The following is a 20,971-nucleotide window of genomic DNA, read 5'->3' as shown; positions in this document are numbered from 1 at the left end:
GCTTCTACCTAGGAACAGACCCCTGTGCTCCCATCCTCTCTCGGGCCCTAAGGTCTTCACCTTGATCAAGAGCATCACCTCTCACCTGGACCAATGCAATAGCCACCCCCAACCATCTCCTTGCACCCTGACTCTCGCTGCCCCCAGCCAGCTTTGGCACATTTATCAGAGATCTTTCAACGATGCAACCAGATCTCACCATTGTCTGGCCTCAAACTTGCCAATGCTCCCAAACACTCTCAGAAGAGAGCTCACTCTCCTGCCCAGGACCTGCCTCTCCCGCCCCAACCTTTGCTGCCTTCAGCTCTCCCTCTCCTGGTCACCCTGTACCAACTGGCCCATTCCTCTCCATCCTGCCTGCAGGGAGGGAAACTGAGTCAGCCTGGACCAGGGAAAGAACGTAGACTGAGTTTGGGCTTGGGCAGGTTCCTTAGTCTCTCTGTGCCTTGGTTTTCTCATCTGCAAAATGGGTATAAGAATCAGCCCCACCCAGAGGGTTGAGACAATTCAAGGAGATGATCCTTGTAAAGCACTCTGGACCTTGGACGTGGCTGTCACACCACGAAGGCTCAGGTTTGTTCCACCTGCCTACGCTTAACTTCCTTGTCCGCACAATGAGGTTATTGCATCTACTGACCGGGTAGCAAACAGAAGCGGGTGGGGTTGGCTCTATGTCACTTTGCTTTCAAGGCCATCGCTGCCCAATAAAAACAGAATATGAGTATATTTGTAGTTAAGTCTTCCTAGTAGCCACGTGAAAAACATAAAAAGAAACAGATGAACTTAACTTTTATACACTATTTTATTTAACCACATATAGCTAAAATGTTATTTTGACAGCTAGTGAATAGAACATTATTAGTGAGATAGTTTACATTCTTTTTTTCACAGTAAGTTCCTCAATGTCTGGCATGTGGTGTACACTTGCAGGACATCTCAGTTTGTTCTAAGCACATCTCATGTGGCTGGTGGTTAACAAATAGGACAGCACAGTTCTGGGTGGTTCTGGGGCCTCTGGACCACTTTGCTCTAAGCCCATAGTGACTGCAGCCCATCAGTTCTGCCATAATGAAGCTGATAGATGCTCAGAGCATCTATCCACTTCACTTAGTGCCTGGTACCTAGGGACATGTAATAAAAGGTCATTTCCTGCCACTCTCCCACCAGACCCACACAGGCTGGCCAGACACCTGCCCAAGGCCAGGCCTCATCTATGGGTCTCTGGCTGCCTGACTTCAAAACAATCCAGGGCTCCCAGCTGTGCCCATCAGAGCATGATGCCTGGGTGTGCAGTGCCAGGGCACACAGACCACAGCCCCACACCCTTTCCCAGGCCACTGGAGCTGTAGCATCCTTGCCCATGGCCATGGGGCAGAGCCAGGGGCACATGGCCTGCTCCAGCCATCCCTCCCTCCTGCCTGAGAGAACGGCCTCTTTCCTGACCTGCCACTCCAGGGAGCAGCTCACACCCCAGACACCACGGAGAGGCCACAGCTCTGCCATAACCCCCCACGCCAGCTGTCACTGTGCCCCGTCGGTCACAGCCCAACTTGCTTTCTCTTTCCGGGTGTAGAGATGGGAACTGGCAGGTTAAGAGTGTGTCTGATGGGGACGGCCCTTCCTCCCTGGCCAGGGCCACCTCACCTTCCAGGCCTGAGTCAATCCCCATGTTCTGGCCCTTGATCATGTCCATGGTTCCTCCCTTTTGGGGTTAATTCTGTCTCTGTAGGTGCCAGCGGGGAGGATCAGTCTCGGAATGCCTGGAATGCACAGGAGCCCACACCTCTCCCAGGAACCAGCCTCCCCAGCCTCGCCCCTCCTAGAGCCCAGAGAAGGGGTCTGACCTCCTACTGTCCATGTAGGCAGGCTGCCTCCAGGGCCAGCCAGGCCCTAAGCGGCTCCCAGGCAACCTCCAAGCTCATCTTGGGGGCTAGGTGGCTCCCAGCCTCCACCTCCTTTAAACACCGCCTGGCTGAGAGAGTGAAGGCTATCACTCCAGGACACCTGCCCTGTCCCTGCCACAAAGGCACACACAGTAGGTGCAAGAAATGATTGCTGAATATGAACAACCAAACACTGAGAGGACTCACTAGGTGCCCATCACCCACTCAGCCCTTTCCTGCCACATCTGCTGAAATCTCGCAGCCCTGGGAGAAGGGCACCCTTATAGTAATTGGGGCGCTTTTCTTAATTCTGTGTATTAGGTTATAAACTTTTGGACAAAAAAGATTTACTCATCTCTTGGGTTGGCCCTTCTGTAGCCTTTAATTCCAGGCCTTGCACAGGCTTGGGGCTCAACAAATAGGTGTTGAATTGAGCAGACATTTTATAGCACGTAAACAATTCTTATTGCTCCATTTTCCAGATGAAGATAATTGAGGCTCAGAGGGGTTAAGAAACCTGTCCAAGGTCACACAGTTGAAAAATGGTAACGCCAAGATTTGAACAGGTGCCAGAGCCATCTCCTCAGAACATGGGGGATGTCAATACTATTCCACAAACAAAGTGACGGGAGATATTGGGGAGGCGGGACAAAGCAGCAAGGCGTGCACCACCCAGGGGAGGTATGGTGATTTACATCTTGTTGGCATCTTTATCAGTATAATTAAACCCAGTGGTTGAGTAACAATCAGTGGTGGTAGCTGAGGGTGAGTCATTCTCCTAAGATGTCACCACAAGGGGCTCCCAGCCTGTCCCTCTGAACAGGCCATTGTGGGGAATGAAATGGTATGAAGAAACCCCTCCCTGGGCTACGCCTTCCCCCAGCGCCAACACACAGTCCTGCTTTGATCCTAACAACCCATCATCACGGTTGGTACTATCATTGCTTGCAGTGCAGATAAAGAAACTGAGCCTGGGGAGGAAGGAAGAATTGTCTGGAGCCAGAGGGTCAGCATCTATGCTGGTGACTGCTGCCACACACACCCCCCCCCCCCCGCCAGTTTTCCAGATAGCCAATATTTCTAGATATTCAGTAATTGCTGAATAAATTTTCACCCCCACCCCCCAATCCTTGTCCTCTCTCTGCCCCTCTTACAGGTCCTGGGGATAGGCCCTTCTCCATTACCAAGTCGTGCCACAACTACTGAAGCCTGTGCGCCTAGAGCCCATGTTCCGCAACAAGAGAAGTCACTGCAATGAGAAGCCCGCACACCGTAACGAAGAGTAGACCCCACTCACTGCAACTAGAGAAAAGCCCGCACGCAGCAACAAAGACCCAATGCAGCCAAAAATAAATAAATAAATAAGTATATAAAATGTTTGCTCAATTCAACACCTATTTATTGAGCCCCAAGCCTATGCAAGGCCTGGAATTAAGGGCTACGAAAGAGCCCCCACCAAAAGATAAGTAAGTCCTTATTGTCCAGAAGTTTATGGTCTAATAGGCAGGATTAAGAAAAGCACACCAATAACTATAATTCCAAAGATTCAGATTGCCTGGGTCAGGGTATTTTCATCCATTCTGCCCCATTTAGGCCTTGTATCTTAACTTAATTGTGAAAATACAGCTCAGTCCAATAAAATGCAGGGAAAGAGCAAGAAGGAATCAAAGAGAAAGCATGACAATAGGAAATACAAAATAATATGGCAGGAGTAGGTCCAAACACATCATTCATTACAATAAATGTGCATGAGTTAAATTCACCTGCTAAAAGATAAGACTCTCAGGTGAGAACAGGAAAACAAAAAAAAAAGCCAGCTCTATGCCATTTTATAAGGCACGTACCTAAAGCAAAATAACACAGGAAGGTTGAGAATAAAAGAATAGAATGCGACAGACTAGGCAACTGCTGCTTTAGCTCTTTTAAAGGAAGAGCAAGGTGCATATAACTCTATGGACAAGTTATATTGCCCATATACTTAAGACGATCAGTGAAAACATGGGGTTTGATGGCTGCACATCAAAAGACTGAAGTCTGGGCCCTGCCTCACTGATTCTGACTTAACTGGTCTGCAACAGGACCTGGGCATCACCTTCAAAGCTCAGATGATTCTAACGTGGAGGCAGGGATGGGAACAAGGGAACGAACCACGGTCTTGTGTTACAGGGTTAGGGGAGCAGATTGAGGAAGAATCCCCAGGTCTCTGCAGGAAGGAAGTCTTGTAGAAAGCAATACCCAGGAAGCACCCAACAAATACCAGATTGACTGGTCAACTGACTGATAGGTTCCCTACTAGAAACTTCCATGGTAATTAGCTGGGTGTGGATGAATTTACTGTCTATTAATCCTGGGGAAGTAGGTTCTAAAGTGAGAGGGCTGCTGGTATAGTAACTCCGGCTCCGTTTCATGGCCCAATCTGTTTCTGCCCAGGGAAGACCTCCCCAAAAGCATGTGCTTTTGGGCTCTCATTACAGACACATACACAGAAGTTCAAGCCACTTTGGGTAACACCAAGGCGTGTCTTGGAGATTTTTGCAAGGTTTAAATGGGGCTCAAGCCAATCTCAACACTCCTGGTTGTTACGACGTCATTCCGGGTTTGAGACCAGTGGACAAGGAGTACTGGCCTTGGTTTATGAGGCACCTACTATGTGCCTGATGCTTCACACATGTCACCTCCAGTTCTCTCCATTATCCTACATGCCTCTGATTTGCAGATTCAAAACAGACCTCCCGGGCTTCCCTGGTGGCGCAGTGGTTGAGAATCTGCCTGCTAATGCAGGGGACACGGGTTCGAGCCCTGGTCTGGGAAGATCCCACATGCCGCAGAGCAACTAGGCCTGGGAGCCACAGCTGCTGAGCCTGCGCGTCTGGAGCCTGTGCTCCGCAACAAGAGAGGCCACGATAGTGAGAGGCCCGCGCACCGCGATGAAGAGTGGCCCCTACTTGCCGCAACTAGAGAAAGCCCTAGCACAGAAACGAAGACCCAACATAGCAATCAATCAATCAATCAATCAATAAAAAAAAAAAAGACTCCTCATTAAAAAAAAGAACAAAAAAAACAGACCTCCCACCACTGCTTACTGAGCACCTGCTGTGTGCTAGGCATCGTTCCAGGGATGTGGCAGTGACCACACAGCCTGCAAAGCCCCTGCCTTCATGAAGCCCAGAGTGGGGCAGGAATGTGGCCAGCAGCACAGCTGACAAGAGGCACAGCTGGACCTGGAAGTCAGGTCTGCATCTCCCAAACCCAGGCTCTTTCTATTCTACCCACCAAGCCCTCCATCCCTGCCCTTAGCTTCAGCTTCCCTCTCAGTAACATGGGGGTTTTGTTGCCCAGTTTATAGTTGAGAAGAGTCAAGCTCCTTATCCGGAGCAGCAGGACTGCAGCCCTCTCTGTTCTTGGTGGCATAAACTCAGAATCCTTCCTCAACCTTCAACTAGAACCAAAAAGTCTCCATGCCCAGGATGGAGAAGTGAAAACCTTAAAAGCCATGAGTCTGAAATCTGAGCCCAGGCCGCTGGCGCAGCAAAGAATTCTGCACGTGACTGTTTTCCTGCAGCTGCTCAGCCTTCCAGGGTCAGCAGGCCTTGATGGGGTGGAGCTACTGGCCAGCGAGCAGCCCATTGTGCATTTATCATATAAGACCTGACAAACCCTCTGCCCAGGAAAGGATGGGCTGGCGACCAGCTGGGACACCCTACCAGCCAGCTCGCCTGCTCCCAGCTCATAGCAGCTGAGACTCTGAAACTCTGAGCCTCACCTGGAAAAGAGAGATGAGGGTAGTATTACCTAAGAAAGACAATACAATCATAATTTAGGGAGGTTGTTCCAAGCTAGGACTCAACCTCAGAGGCTGTCATGTGTTCACACCTTTCCCAGTTCCCATCCTGTTGTCCCCTCTCCCACTTCTGAGACTCTCCCTGTGTGTCTCTCCATCCAGAACCCTCTGGCTTGCCCTCCATTTTTTAAAAAGATAAATAAATAAATTTATTTATTTATTTAATTTTTGGCTGTGTTGGGTCTTCGCTGCTGCACATGGGTTTTCTCTAGCTGCGGTGAGCAGGGGCCATTCTGTTGCGGTTCATGGGCTTCTCATTGCAGTGGCTTCTCTTGTTGCAGAGCACGGGCTCTAGGCGCGTGGGCTTCAGTAGTTGTGGCACGTGGGCTCAGTAGTTGTGGCACACGGGCTCTAGAGCGCAGGCTCAGTAGTTGTGGTGCACGGGCTTAGTTGCTCCGCGGCATGTGGGATCTTCCCGGACCAGGGCTCGAACCCGTGTCCCCTGCATTGGCAGGCGGATTCTTTTTTTTTTTTTTTAAAGTTATACAATTTTTATTTATTTATTTATTTATTTATGGCTGTGTTGGGTCTTCGTTTCTGTGCGAGGGCTTTCTCTAGTTGCGGCAAGTGGGGGCCACTCTTCATTGCGGTGTGCGGGCCTTTCATTATTGTGGCCTCTCTTGTTGCGGAGCACAGGCTCCAGACGCACAGGCTCAGCAGCTGTGGCTCCCGGGCCTAGTTGCTCCGTGGCATGTGGGATCCTCCCAGACCAGGGCTCGAACCCGTGTCCCCTGCATTGGCAGGCAGATTCTCAACCACTGCGCCACCAGGGAAGCCCGGCAGGCGGATTCTTAACCACTGCGCCAAGGAAGCCCTTGCAGCCTGTTTATGGAGCACACAGAAGATGAGGGATGGGACAGGGGACTCTCTGCTCAGGCCCTCCCATGCAGGAAAGGGAAGGGCTCCACCTGCCTGGAGGCAGGAAGGGGTACCTGGGGCCTCCCTCCCCAGGCTCAGGAGGATGCAAGACAGAAGACCCATCAAAAGCAGAGAGAACAAAGATCAAGGACCATTTCTGTCTTCCCACTCCTGAGACAGGCCAGGGCAGGCAGGCTGGGAGAGTGGCAGGTGGCACTGGCAACACCCCGCACAGCCCTGCCTAGAGCGGAGAGGAGCTGGGACTCCTGGGTCCTCCTCCCTTGACAAAGAGCCTTGGAAATACTCCCAAAGGCAGCTTCTCCCCCAGCCCCCAGGGCCCTCCAGAGGTCCCTCAGCCTCCTTAGAGTATTGCCTAAAAGGTATGAATTGAGCTCAGCCTCTCCCCACAAAACTCCCTGTCCCCAGATGAGTGCCCTGACCGTGCCTGAAATGCCACCATTAGCAGCCATTGTTATAGGTTCAGCTCTGTTCTGTTCTGAATCTAATTTACTAGGTCTCGTTCCTTCTGCCAAGCAAACTGGGCAAGTGAGGGCAAAGCCAGAGAGAGGAGAGGCGGAAAGGGCTGCTGGGTGGAGTCAGGGATACAAAACCCAATGACTCCACCATCTGGCCTGCAGCAGTCCCCAGAGACAGCTGCCCCCAGCCCCAAGTACAGGTGGGGAGACCTAGTTTCCCTCCCCAGGGGCCCTGAGCCTCCAGCATCAGCCATTTGTGAGTTGTAAGCCCAAGGTGAGTGTCTTTACTATTGGCCTCAGTGTTACCCTCTGTGAAATGGGACACCACCACCAGCCTGGCAGGCTCAGTGTCAGAATGAGATGCTATAACGTTCATGGCCATGCTGGGAGCACAGTAGGTGTTGAGAAATGGCTGCGTGGACCACTCGGTCCTGGTCACCCACATGGTGGGAGGTGGGCTTTGCTGACGGGTCCTCCCCCAAACTGTTCAAGCTTTCCAGCTGTCACTGATCAGTGCATGAGTGTCTCTCCATGTGTCTTCTTTTTTTTTTTGGCTGTGCTGCACGGCATGTGGGAGATTAGTTCCATGACCAGCGATTGAACCCACGCCCCCTGAATTGGAAGCCCAGAGTTTTAACCATTGGACCGCCAGGGAAGTCCCTCCATGTATCTTCTTTTTTAAAAAAAATATTTTATTTATTTATTTGGTTGCACCAAGTCTTAGTTGTGACACATGGGCTCCTTTGTTGCGGCTCGCTGGCTCCTTAGTTGCAGCATGCGAACTCTTAGTTGCGGCATGCATGTGGGATCTAGTTCCCTGACCAGGGATCGAACCCGGGCCCCCTGCATTGGGAGCTCAGAGTCTTAACCACTGCGCCACCAGGGAAATCCCCCTCCATGTGTCTTCTTAAGCGGGGGTCCATGTGAATGCTGGGGTGAATGAATGAGAGTCAGCTGACCTCCTGCCCCACTTGGGCTGCAGCCTCCACAGCTGGAAGAAGACCAGCTGCCTGGTCACCTCTGGTCTTAGCACCATCCTCATCTTTAATAGCAGTGTGTGGTTACCAATATTGGCTGCCATGATTTACTGAGCACTCACTGTAAGCCCTGGTCTGGGGCTGGGCCCATCACATGCATTATCTTGCTTGATCCACTAGTGACCTCACCAGCTGGGTGTTCCTGCATCACTCCCATTTCACAGATGAGGAAACTGAGACTCAGAGGTGTTACCTGACCTGTCCAAGGTCACACAGCTTAGGAGAGACAGAGCTGGGGCTTCATCTCACACCTGGATGGCATCAAACTCTATGCTTTTAACCACCGAGAGGCTCAGGGTACCCCGGCTGGCTTCCAGGAGGACACGCACCTCTTTCACCAGCCTCCAAAGCCTTGGGCCCTGCCTCCCACATAGGGCACCCCCCCCATTAGGACTGGGCCATTCTTGCAGGACTGTGCCCAGGTGAGGTCAGGAAGCAAGGCGAGGCTGCTGGGTGCTTATTGGGGCCCAGGCCTGTGTGGAGGGGCAAAATTAGCCCCATTTTACAGATAGGGAAGCTGAAGCTCACAGTGAGGCCAAATTTCTTTGCCAAAATCAAACACAGGCAGAATTCAGTCTAACTCCAGAGCTGGAGCTAACCACTCCATTTCTCCCGATGACAGGGCAGACACCTCCCCAGGAAGTCCTCCCTGATAGCCCAGGTCTCCCCGTAACCCTGACAGCCCTCACTTCAGACCAGTCAGGGAGAACCAGAGCCATCGGGCTGGAGACCTCGTCTGTCCAGCTCTACGTCTCCCCGCACCAGGCTCCCATCACCACCACAACACAGTCCTGTAACCACACTAGTAATTAAGCAAAATTCCATCAAGTGCAGAGAGACTGTCAATGTCTCTTCCACATCCACCCCCACCGCCCGGGAATGGTACCCCTGGAGTTGTGCAGTGCACTGCCTGTCCATCACAGCATCCAGCTCAATCCCAGACACATAGTAGGTGCCTATTCGAATTTATTCAATAGTTATAATCATCATAGCTGCCGTGGACTGAGGCTTCCTATAATTCTCAACCCTTCCCTGCATTATTTCATTTAATCCTCATGCCAATGATATCACCAGGCAGGTACTACTTTTATGCCCATTCTACAGGTGAGAAAACAGAGGCTCAGAGAGGCCAAGCAGCTCTCCTTAGGTCACACAGCCGGGAAGCAGGGGCTGGCTGGAGCTGTACTCTCAGCCACAAAGCAGGGCGGTAGGACCAGGGCCCCTCGAGACCCTCCCTGCTGAGCTGGATACTATCCTCAGTGACCTGCACCATCAGGCCTGACCCTGTCATTAGTTCAGGTGTGCACACCAGTTCCCACACCTGTCATTAGGAACCAGGGCAATGAGAGCAGCTGAGTTCACACCCAGTTTCAGCTGCTAAAAGGCTGACAAACAGGGAGGGGTGGTTTTCTCCAAGGGGGCTCTCCATTCACTAATTTCTGTTCACTTGTGCAGTCCAAAGCCCGTGACTGCTGGGTGTGAAGGTCGCAAGTCCTGGTTCCTGGATCCCCTTTGCTGGGGACAGGGATGCTGACCCTCAGCCTGGGTAATTCCTATGTGCTGGGGGCATTCTCTCCGTTGTTACATATGCTCCTCCCAGCAACCCTGTGCAGAAGATATTAGCACCATCCCTGCTTTGCAGACGAGGAAACAGGCTCAGAGAGGTTTCTGCCCATAGCAGATGTAGCAGAGCTGGGACCAGAGGTGAGGAGCTCCTACCCTCCTCAATACTGAATCTCACTGGCAACCCCGCCCACCTTCCCCCAGACAGAGGAGGAGGGCCCCAGAAAATTCAGGATGCAAGAATAACTTGGGGGTCAGCACCCTGTGACCAGCGACCACATCTTAGAGTTACAGGTACAGGGCTATGCACTGGGTAACACTCAAGAGATTCTTGTTGACAGAATTGGGCAAGAGGCAACCCCCCACCCCGCAATCTGGTCCATGAACTTGTCCCCACCAAGGGGAAGGGGCAGAGGGACATGCTGGGCTGGTACGACCATGGGCACCTGGCTCCTACCCAGGGCTGTGACTGTGCGAGGCCATGGGGGTGTGAAGGAAGAGTCTCTCACCCCATCTTGGGGAGAGAATAAGAAAGGCTTCCTGGAGAAAGAGATCTCTAAGCTGAGATCAGTCATTCAGCCAGGGGCAGAAGGTGGCTGCTTTGGGCCAGGAGTATTGAGAGGAGCAAGACCTGTGTCCTTGCCACCCTGAGTCCCCGAAGCTGTAAAGGATGGGAATTCCTTCCTTCCTATCCTCTGCTGGGAAGGCCAAGACCCTCCCAGCTTGTCTGGATTCATTATAACTTTTGTTAAGTCCAAGCCCAGCCCTTGGGGAACTGGATGGATGGAGAGCTGGAGGAAGGGGGAGCTTGAGGGATGGGGGAGGCAGAGGGCAGGGCGAGGCTGGCCCATCTCCTGGTGTGTGGGTGTGTGCGTGTATGAAGGACTGGAGGGGCCCCAGTCTTGGTGGGGGGAGAACAGAATAGTCCTCCGTGCCTGGCACGGAGCATTTGATTGTGCAACGTCTGAAAGAACAGTTCAGGGACTGGACGGGACCCCAGCTGGGTTTGAGAGCCAGCTGGACTCAGCCACAGAGGAACAGCGTGCAGGGTCCTGCCCATTCCCTGTGGATGTGAAAGACCAGGGAGGCTTGTGTGTACGTGTATGTGTGTTGGGGGGGGGGGCGGGAATCTTGGGAGGGGAGGGGAAGAAATGTCTCTGAGCTTGAAACAATGCAAAGGAGAGAGGGGGCAGTGGGGTCACAGGACAGGGGAGTTTCTGAAAGGACTGGAACTCAAAGAAATGGAAGGCCCACACTCCCCATGCCAGTGCCCAGGCCGCCTGCACCTGTCAGACAGGTCTGCCTGGACTGGACCACAGGGGCAGGGTGGGAGCCCAGGCCAGAGTGTCCTTGCTTTCATCTGGGGCCTGGGAAGGAGTGAGGGGCTGCTTCCGGTGGAGGGGGTGTCTCAGGTGAGGGCACTTTGGCGTGGATACTCACAGGCAGGTGGGCTATGCAATTGCTGAGCTCCCCACCTGCCTGAAGCCCCTTGTCGAGAGAAGTCTGGTAAAGGCTCCCTCCCAGCTAGGAGGCCCCGCCCCATTTTCCTTAGAGAGAGGACAAGGCAGGGTCTGATTCTGCCCCCACTCTCGATCTCAGCATCTCCAGTTATGAAGTGAATACATTAGGCTTAAAACCGACGTGGGCTGCCGTTTCAAAGCAAACACATTGAGACACGTTATTCCCTTCCCAGGCAGCCCTGAGAACCCGAGGCTTAGAGACGCCGCCAGTTTCGGGGCTTTGTGATTTCTCAGGGGGCAACCACGCCCCTGAGAAATCACGCAGGGAGAAGGCCCCATAGTCTCTCAGCCGATGCGCAGACCCCGGGGCGGGTGGTGGACAAGGGGTGCCTCAGCCCAGGTTCCCCCAACCCGACCCCACACCCACCGGTTCCCCTGGACCAGGTTCTGGAGCGCAGGATGGCAGGTGCTGGGAAGTACTGCCGCAGGTGGCACAGCCCCACCAGGCGCCCCCCCCCCCACGCCTGCCTGACGCCAGGAGCACCTGCGCGCTCTCCAAGAAGCACTGGTGAACGCCCGCCACTCAACGCCTCACGCCCCAGCTCAATTTCACGGCCCGGGTGCGCCCCTAGACGATGCTTCTTAGGTCCCCTGCGCACCCCATTCCCCGGCCTTGGGTGTAGCGTCCTCCAGAGGACACACCACTCTCCACCCTGGCGGTGCTTCCTGGCCCAGGAGGACCCTTGGCGCAAGGGCGACCCCGCAACACCGAGGTCCCCTGTACCTCCAGCTAAGTTCCTCGCCCTCTAAGCACCCAAGCCAGAACTCTCCGGTGCCAAAGAGCGTGTTTTCCCTCGGCTCCCCCAGCCCATCCGCATCCCCACCTTGGCGGTGCTTCCCAGCTCAAGGGTGGCCCCCGGGCCCCGCGTTCCCGCGAGTCGCGCACTCCTGGCTGGGTTCCCAGTTCCCTGGGCCTCCCAGGGCAGTGCTTCCTGCGCACCCCCCATCCCCCTCAGCCCTCGAGGCCCGGCTGTGCCCCCCACGCCCTGGGCGGCGCATACCGGCCCAGCGCGCCGCCAAGCGCGCTGCGCATGGGCGCCTCCTCACCTGCGGGTCCGAACCGTGGGGCTGTATTTGCCTTTGTTTCTCTTCCTGAAGAGCGAGTTCATGGTGGCGCTCGGGGTGGGCGGGTGGGACGTCGGGTCGCGGCGCCGGGCTGGGCACTGGGCTGCGGAGGCCCCGGCGCGCACCAAGGGGCGGGCAGCGGGCGCAGGTGAGCGAGAGCGACGGTACTGGAGCCCCGAGTGCTGTGCGGCGGCGGCGCGCGGTCACTACTCGCGGGGGGCGGGGCGCTCGCAGGCCACGGGCTCTCCCGGTCGCTCCCAAGAAGGTGGTGCTTACCTTCCCGGAGGAGGGGCACCAGGCGGGCGGGGCTTCCAGGCTCGTGCGGCGCCGGGCCAGAGCGAGTGGGGCGTCCGCTCTGGACTGGGGGTGGGGACACCGGGTCTTGTCAGGACGCAGCCCACCGCCCAGCACGGACATTCGAGATGCTGGGCAGGCGGGCGGGGGCTCACTGGCCACTTTACCGAGCGTGCTCAGTACCCCCTCATCCCCCCACTCCGGGCCTGGCGCCCCCCTGACTGAGGGCCCCATCTGGCTCTCTGCTGCCCCTCTTGGGCATCAGCGCTCCCTTCTCGTTGGCTGAACCCAGGTGGGTGCCCACCTCCCAGGTGTGGCAGACACTGGATGGGTCTCTATGCCTCGGATAGCTAGCGAATTACATTCAGGTGGTAGCAGTGTCGATGGCAATTGAGAGAAGGGGGCTCTGGAGTGCGCCTGCCTGAGTTCAAATCCTGCCGCTACAGTCAGCTGACTCCTTGGCAAGGCTTCTTGCCGTTCCCAGCCTCAGTTTCCTTATTTGTCAAACAGTGATAACAACTGCCCCCATCCCATAGGAGGTTCCTGTAGTTAATTCACACAAAGCACTTAGCACAGTGGCGGAAGTGCCAAGTTAGACTCTGTGCCAGCACGAGTCCAGGTTAGACCGTGGCCCCGTTGCGCCCTGTGCCAGTAGAGAAGGCTGCAGTTAGCAGACAGTGAACTGAGTCTGGCGGTGAGCTAGAGTGGGGCCCTGGCAGTGGGGAGGGTTCAGCACCACTCTGGAGGGCGCTGGGGGTTCTGAGCCCAGCTGGGAAGGAGGAGCACACAGTCCCCCGGGAGATGCCAGAAGGCATCGGAGATAAGCTATGGCCAAAGGGCTCAAATGGGGAGCAATGAGGTCTGAGGGGCAGGGAAAAAGGGGCCCCCACTTGGTATCCAGAGTCCTCAGGGCAGTCCCTTCCCCAGCTGTTTTTTATTTTAAAAATAAGGAGGTTGGTGGGGAAGTTGATGCCTACAGACTTTTCCTGTCCCAGACCCCAGAGCATCTGAGAACAATGTCCTTTAGGCCACTAGTGTCCCTGCCACCAAAGGACTTCAGTTTTGAAGTATTACAGAGACTTTAGGAAAACCTTATTCCTAAGGGGGCATCTGCGGATGGGCTTAAGCGGGTCTGTGGATCCTCCTACAGTTACTTTCAAAATGTGTGTGTCCAAATGTGCATTTTGGGGGGGAGGGTCTATCTCTTTCAACGGGTTCATTCATTGACTCATTCAACAGACATGAACACTCTCCCAGCCTTGGCTGCCTGGTTCTGCTGCGTTGATGAGGAAAGGGAAAAACCAATAAAAACAGCAAAGAGCCTTTCTCTTAAGGGAGGGGGAACAACACATATTAATAATAATAGTAATAATAAATTGACGACCTCAAATTGTTAACTTTTCAAAAGGGTCTGGGGACCTAAAAAGGATAAAGGACCCTGGGGGGTGCCGCAGCTCAGGATCTCCAGGGGAGTTTGTAAAATGCAGATTCCAGGGCCTTGACACACCCCCAGCTCCTGACTGGGGAGCGCAGGAAGGGTCCCAGGAATCTGAACTTTTAGCAAGTCCCCCTGGTGGTCCCTGGCCTCTTATGAGAAGCCAGGACTGAGGGATCCTGCCTGCAGCCCCCAACCTGCTCCGGTGGAGAACCCGGAACAGACCTTCCAGTCAAACCTAACCTTTCTTTCCCCTCTGAACTTGGCTCTGCCTGGCTCCTCTCTCAGACGCCCCTCCTAGGCGGGGAGTTCCTCACAAGGCAGCTGAGGGCTTGAGCAATTCCCTCCATCCTGAAGGGGCTTCCCTTCCCAAGTCTGAGGTTAGGACGGGGCTTGGCAGGCACCTAGAGACTGCAAGTCCAGCCAGCCGACATTGGGAGCAGGTGTCAGGGAGGAGCCCAGGCTTCAGAGCACAGGTTGGGCAGGCGTAGGGACCTGGGGTCTACAGAAGCCCGAACTGTGGACAAAGCGTGCTCACCCAGGACCCCTTCCTGCACCCCAGGTGAGCCAAAGGCTCAGGAAGGAACATTGTCCATCACGCTGCTTTATGGCACAGCCCTGCGTGGAAACCCTTTTCCTTCCTTCTCCTGATTACCTTTCCCTTGGAGGCTAAACCTACCTTAGGGAACGTTCATGGCAGTAGTGTTGCCAGGGAGGAGGCCCTGGAAACAACCTGCTGGCCACTGGGATCAGGGTCAGGTGGTTAAATAACCCAGGGCATATCTACACCGGGAAGACCACGCAGCTGGAAAAGAATGAGATGCCAGATATGTAGTCAGGCACCAGCAGCAAAGTGTGAGGGAGAAGCAGGGAATGTTGTGCATATACACACAGAAAACTTCTGGAAGGATCCACAACAAACTGTTAGCCATGAGCCCCCTCTGGAGAGAAATCTGAATTTTCATTATACGCTCTTTTATAGTATTTGGATTTTATTTTATTTTTTAAAATTTCCTTTGGATATTATTTTTATATGTGCTTAGATTGCTTTTCCAATGGCTTTTTTCAGCTACTCTTTAAAAACTCATTTCAAGGGCTTCCCTGGTGGCGCAGTGGTTGAGAATCCGCCTGCCAATGCAGGGGACACGGGTTCGAGCCCTGGTCTGGGAGGATCCCACATGCCACGGAGCAACTAGGCCCGTGAGCCACAATTACTGAGCCTGCGCATCTGGAGCCTGTGCTGCGCAACAAGAGAGGCCACGATAGTGAGAGGCCCGCACACCGCGATGAAGAGTGGCCCCCGCTTGCCACAACTAGAGAAAGCCCTCGCACAGAAACGAAGACCCAACACAGCCATAAATAAATAAATAAATAAATAAATATTTAAAAAAAAAAAAAAAAACTCATTTCAAAATGACCCAAGCCTGGCATTCCCTCTTCCCAGAGCCTTCCCTGCCGCCCCCTCCCCTGTCCCCTCCCCACTTTGTGCCCCTCTGTCAGTGCCCACTCAGTACCACACTCTATGGTAATCGGACTTTCTGACTGGACTGAAAGATACTGGTTGATAAGGATTATGGAAGCTATAACACTTGGGCAAAATAGAACCCATGCTGAGGAAAGAAGCCTCTCTACCTTCAAGTTGCTGATAGTCTAAGGCCAGAGACAAAGATACAACTACAAAGCCAGACTTCCCTGGTGGTCCAGTGGTTAAGAATCCGCCTTCCACCGCAGGGGACGTGGGTTCGATCCCTGGTCAGGGAACTAAGATCCCACATGCCGTGGGGCAACTAAGCCCACACGCCACAACTACAGAGCCTGCGCACTGCAACTACTGAGCCTGTGCACCACAACGAAGGACCCTGCAGGCCGCAGCGAAGATCCCACATGCCACAACTAAGACCCGATGCAGACAAATTAATTAATTAATCAATTAGTTAATTAAAAAACAACAACAAAACCAACTGGGATGAGTCTGGGGAGAAGAGCCTTATCAGGGCTCTGAAGATGGGGAGGAGGGGGAGCAGCCTGGGGAGCCCTGGGGTGGAGTCCTCGCTCAGTCCTTTTCAGCTATGTGGACAGCTTGTGGGTAGGTCATTTTGTCTCTCTGAGCCTCAGTTTTCCTCATCTGTGGAATGGGCATAACTATAGCATCCACCTCCTAGGGTGAGATCCCATGTGTTAAGCACTTGGTATGCCCCCTGGCACTGAGTGAGGGCTCCACAAATGGGAGGGGATTACCTCTGCAGCTGGAGGCTCATGCTCGTGGGGTTGAGTGTTACAAGCAATTACAGGAACTCCAAAATGCGTCAGAACTCTGGACTTCTCCAAACTTTCATATCTTCCTTCTCCACACCTCCTAGAAAAGTGAAATTTGGCTTTTGGGAGGGAACCTAAGTAGGGACCTTCAGGTTAGCAGGCTTGTAGCTCAGCTGCTGAGTGACAGCTGTGACACATGATTTAATGCCATTTCTCGTTTATTGAGGACCAACTCTGTGCCAGGCAACGTGGCATGTGGCCAACATGCTTCAGCTGATTGACTCTCCCCAGGGACCCATACCGGTGAAGCCTTCCCAGCCCTCCCCCATGGGAGGAAGCTCTCTTATCTCATGTTCCAGGGAAGAGCACTCAGAGGCCCCATGCCCAGCTGGGCTGGTTCCTGGATTAGCCTGCTCTGGCCCCGCGCTCTCAGACCCCCACCCGCCTCCACCCTCCTGGGCTCGGGCATCGGGGCCAGGCTTCCGCTGACTAGGCTGGGCCCAGCCCAGGTGCTTCAGGGAGAATTAGCAGATTTAGGGAGGAATTTGAGTTGTGCTGCACCATCCCTCCTCCCTCCAGTCTCTAAAATCTGGTTTCTGAGCTGGTGCTGCTGTGTATGTGTGTGTGTGTGCACGTGTGTACACACGTGTGCACGCTGCTCTGTGGGCAGGCCGGATGGGGTGGGAGCTGTGATCTGGCCCCGTGAATCCTCCTCTGGGCAGATGGGATTTGTTTGCTTCCATGGAGCCCTCTTATGCCAAGTGACTCATCTGCTCTGCCTGTGCCGTGGGGTGGGGTCTCGGGGAGAGTGTTTGCTTTCCTGCGGTTTACGTGATGGTTAACCTCACGGAGATGGTACCTGTAGGGCCATCCTGTTCCCTGGCAACCAGGCTATCCTTGGCCCCTGAACTCTGTCCCCTCCCTACAGCTGGGCCAGGAGGCCACCACCTTCTGAAGGGTCACCCACACCCTCCCTATTTGCTGTCATTGTTTCCCCAGCAGCTGGAGAGGTGCTCACTCACTCCCTGGCTGGCTCGGGTGTTTCTGTGAACCAGTTTGAAACAAGAAGGGCAGCATTGCCCCAGTCCTGGAGAGAGGGGTGTGCAACAGAGCCTTCTCCTCCCAGGGCGGAGGCCCAGCCCATTCTCCTGCAGACAGTCATTCTCCCATCTCCAATGGTATGGCCTCACCCCAATCTGGGGAGCATTTAAAAATGCAGATTCCAGGGTCCCTCTTCTGAGATTACAGGTGGGTGGGTCTTGGTAGAGCCCAGGAATCTGCATGTTAACAAACACATACTCCCTGGGATGCTGAAGCATGTGGGTTTCTGGGCCACCGTGAGAAACACAGCTGTGAACAGAAAGAGATGCAGCACATGCTCAGGCCCTGGTCTATATCTGCCTGGGAAGAACCCACAGGCTGTAGCTTGAGGCCAACCTCTGTTTGAATCCTGGCCTCTGCCATACATCCAGCTGTGTGACCTTGGGTAGGTGGCTTAACCTCTCTGAACCGGGTTTCCCCATCTGTAAAATGGGGATGAGCCAGTGCTCGGTGATGTGTGCAGAGCACCTGGCATGGAGGTCCCTCTCCTCCCTGCCCTCCAAGGGGACAGGAGTGGGCAGGCCCAGCTTCACCCTGTGTTCTGTAACATGTATTTACTTTTCTTGCAAAACAATGCAGGGGATGGAAAATCATGTTGGCCCTCCAGCCCACGTGGGCTGACTCACACTCAGCCCTGGTCTGGGGGCCTGGTGAGCTCCCCACAGCCCCCCTGGGACCAGAGGGGAGGCTGGGCCCTGGCAGCAGGGACAGGAGAGGGTCCGTGGTGAGTCACCCACTCGGCCTGCCCCTGAGTCATCCCCCAAGAATGTGCTTCAGGCCCCCACCGGCGCAGGGCCCCTGGAAGGCTGCCCCATCCTGGCCACCTCTTCACTGCCTGCCAGGCAGCCCCACTCTGCTGCTCCCCAAGGGAGCCACTGCTCAGATGACCTTCCTGCTGGCCCTCTCTGGATGCAGGTGTGCACCTGTACACCTGTGTCTGCTGTCAAAGTATTCAAACAGCTCCTGACCAGTGGTTGAATAGGGGCTACGCTGAGCCCCCAGTGGTCCTGCCCACCCTGGCCCTTGCCCCAGGACCCAGCCACTGAGGGGTTAACCCTCTGCTCAGCAGGGGAACTCTTGGACCTGGCCTCACCCACAGGCTGGCATCCACTCTGGCCCAGCCAGACTGCCCCATCCTCGCATCTTGCAGATCCAGGCTTCATCTTGAACCCTGGGTGGCTTTCCAGCACAACCTACTCCACATCTCTGGATACCTCATTTCAAGCCCATCCCTGGGCCTCTCAGATCAAGCTGTGAGGGCCACCCAGTGAGGAGGTAGGTCACGCTGTCAGGCAGAGAGTGGAGCTGGGTGGGGCCATGGGGCCAGAAGGCTCTGCCAGGCCTGGGATCCTCGCAGGACAGGTTACCCAACCCAATCCCAAAACTCCCCTCCCCACGACCAAGCCTACTTCCTCCTGCCCTGCCTGCCAGGGCTCATGCTGCCCGGACCGGTGGGGCTACATTTCTGGGGCCAGTGTGTTACAGCCCCTGGGAATGGCCCAGGTCAGGAGGTCAGGACCCCATTCCCTCCTGCGCCTGGGGGCCTGAGTAATGGCCAGGCCAGGCCACAGGGGAGAGAATATGAAATCAAGTCAGGTTTTAGCTTGAAGCCAACCTGGATTTGAATCCTGGCTCTGCCATGCGCCCAGCTGTGTGATCTTAGGCAGGGGGCTTAACCTCGCTGAACCTCAATTTCTCCATCTGTAAAATGGGGAAGAGCCAGGGAGCTAAGATGTCAAATCCCAGCTTCTTCATTTCCTAGCTGTGTGACCCTGGGGAAATGTCTTCAACTCTCTGAACTTGGGTTTCTCCATCTGCAAAATGGGGACTCTCTGGTACCTGCTCCATGGAGTCTTAATAGGATTCAGTGAAGTAAGACACGTAAAAATGACAGATAATAACAACTTCTGTTGAGTGTTTACTATATGCCAGGCCCTGTGCTAAGTGCTTGGCTCAGAGGGTCGGCACTGTGTTTTCTAGCTTCATTGAGGTGTGATGGACGTACAACAGAGTGTATATATTTAAAGTGTACCATCTGATGAGTTTTGACACAAGCACACAATGGTGAAACCATCGCCACAACAAAGATGACAAACTGGCCCTCTTCCTCTCCCCATTTTTCAGATGTGGAAACTGAAGCTCCAAGGCATTCAATGCCTGCTCAGGAAGGTCAGGAGGGGTCTCAGGATTTAAACCCTGTGGTCTGAGCCAGCACCCTTGTCTCCACCTCCACCACCATTCAGCAGGCGCCAGGCACAGAGTAGGTGCCCAGTGTCATGTTGAATAAATGAATGAATGAGTGAATGAGAGGGTAACTGCACCATGGTCCTGGGGAAGATCCCCAGAGGAGGACCAACCAAGGGCTAGTAGGTCCTGAGTCAGGACCATGGTGGAAGAGAAGGGAGTCATTCATCCATTCGTCCAATATTTATTGAGCACCTACTATGTAACAAGTCCTGCTCTAGGCACTCAGGATACAAGTGGAATACAATGGACACATGTTCCTGCCTTCAGGGAGTTGGTGGCAGAGGATTGGGGTGGGGGACGGTGTAAGTATGAGGTCCCTGGTGGATGATGGCACCTCTCCCATGGCCCGAAGGATGGAGCACCCCAGGCAAAGTCACAGACTGGGGGTCCCGGGGATACTGTGAGGAAAGTGTCCAGACCCCAGGCTGAGGCTGGTTGGAGCCTCTCACTGGAGGCAGGCAGGGACCCCAGGCTCCCTCCTCCTTCTCCTCCCTCCTGAGCATCACTGATGTTTCCATGGGAATCAGGTTTCCCTGTCCCGAGGGGAGGATCTTGACCTCTTGCCCCCAAAGTGCCTCCCACATGTTCACCCATCCATTTATGGAGCACCTACTGTATACCCCGTCCTGGGGATACAGCAGCTAACAAGATACAGCCTGTATACCCCGTTCTGGGAAAAGAAAGGGATAGAAAAGCATGCCAACAGCCACATTTAAATAAATGAAATGACTTAAATGCCCATCCACGGGGCAGTGGCAGATGAACGATGAAAGCATCAGGCTCTGGAAAGGCGGATGGGGGTCAGGAAGGTGGGGGTCCGTAGGCCTTGCAGGAAAGGAAGTCTAGGCTGTAGTAAGTGAACCAGTAGGTGCTGTGTTTTTGCCATTTGTGATTTAAACTAGGGCTGCCCCTATGTCCGAGAGTTTGCCTGTCTACCCCAGTCTGGACCTGCCCGGGCTCTTTGTCCACTCTCTCTGCTGAGGTCAAACATTCCTGCCCTGGACCCAGGAGGCCCAGTCACCACAGGCTGCCCTCCCGGGCCATTCTCTGGTCACTGGCTCAGTCTTAATCCCTCACCCGGGCTCAGGCCTCGGAACCGATGAGTCAACACAAGCCGGCTCTGGACAAACACCCCTCCTCCTGGCCCTGGGGTCCCTACTCCACGCCCACCCAGTTCATCCTCTTCCCAAGAAAGGGCCCAGCCTCTGCTGGTCCAGGGATGACTCGGAGCAGCCCCGGCCAAAGGAACTTCCTGCAATGCTGGAAATATTCTGTATTTTAAGGGAGGCACGAACCACATGGAGCTATTGAGCACTTGGAACGTGGCTTGTGCAACTGGATGTTTAATTTTGTTGTTTATATTTTTTTATTTACATGAATATATGACATGTTCAT

The 20,971-nt window shown here is 54.3% G+C and overlaps 1 protein-coding gene across 2 annotated transcripts in view; it reads right to left on the bottom strand.

The window, feature by feature from the left end:
* Positions 1-12,440, bottom strand: part of PPL (periplakin) — a 44,719-nt gene extending 32,279 nt beyond the window's left edge. For both annotated transcript variants that reach the window (XM_057529043.1, XM_057529044.1), the window contains exon 1: positions 12,226-12,440. In XM_057529043.1, the coding sequence (XP_057385026.1) occupies positions 12,226-12,287 (62 nt within the window). In that variant the 5' untranslated portion in view covers positions 12,288-12,440. The remainder of the gene's footprint in view (positions 1-12,225) is intronic.
* Positions 12,441-20,971: the final 8,531 nt, after the last annotated feature.

The sequence above is a fragment of the Balaenoptera acutorostrata genome, chromosome 15 (assembly GCF_949987535.1).
Source record: "Balaenoptera acutorostrata chromosome 15, mBalAcu1.1, whole genome shotgun sequence".
Lineage (NCBI taxonomy): Eukaryota > Metazoa > Chordata > Mammalia > Artiodactyla > Balaenopteridae > Balaenoptera > Balaenoptera acutorostrata.
Note: the sequence above shows the minus strand (reverse complement) of the source record. Positions and strands in the feature narration are given on the sequence as shown.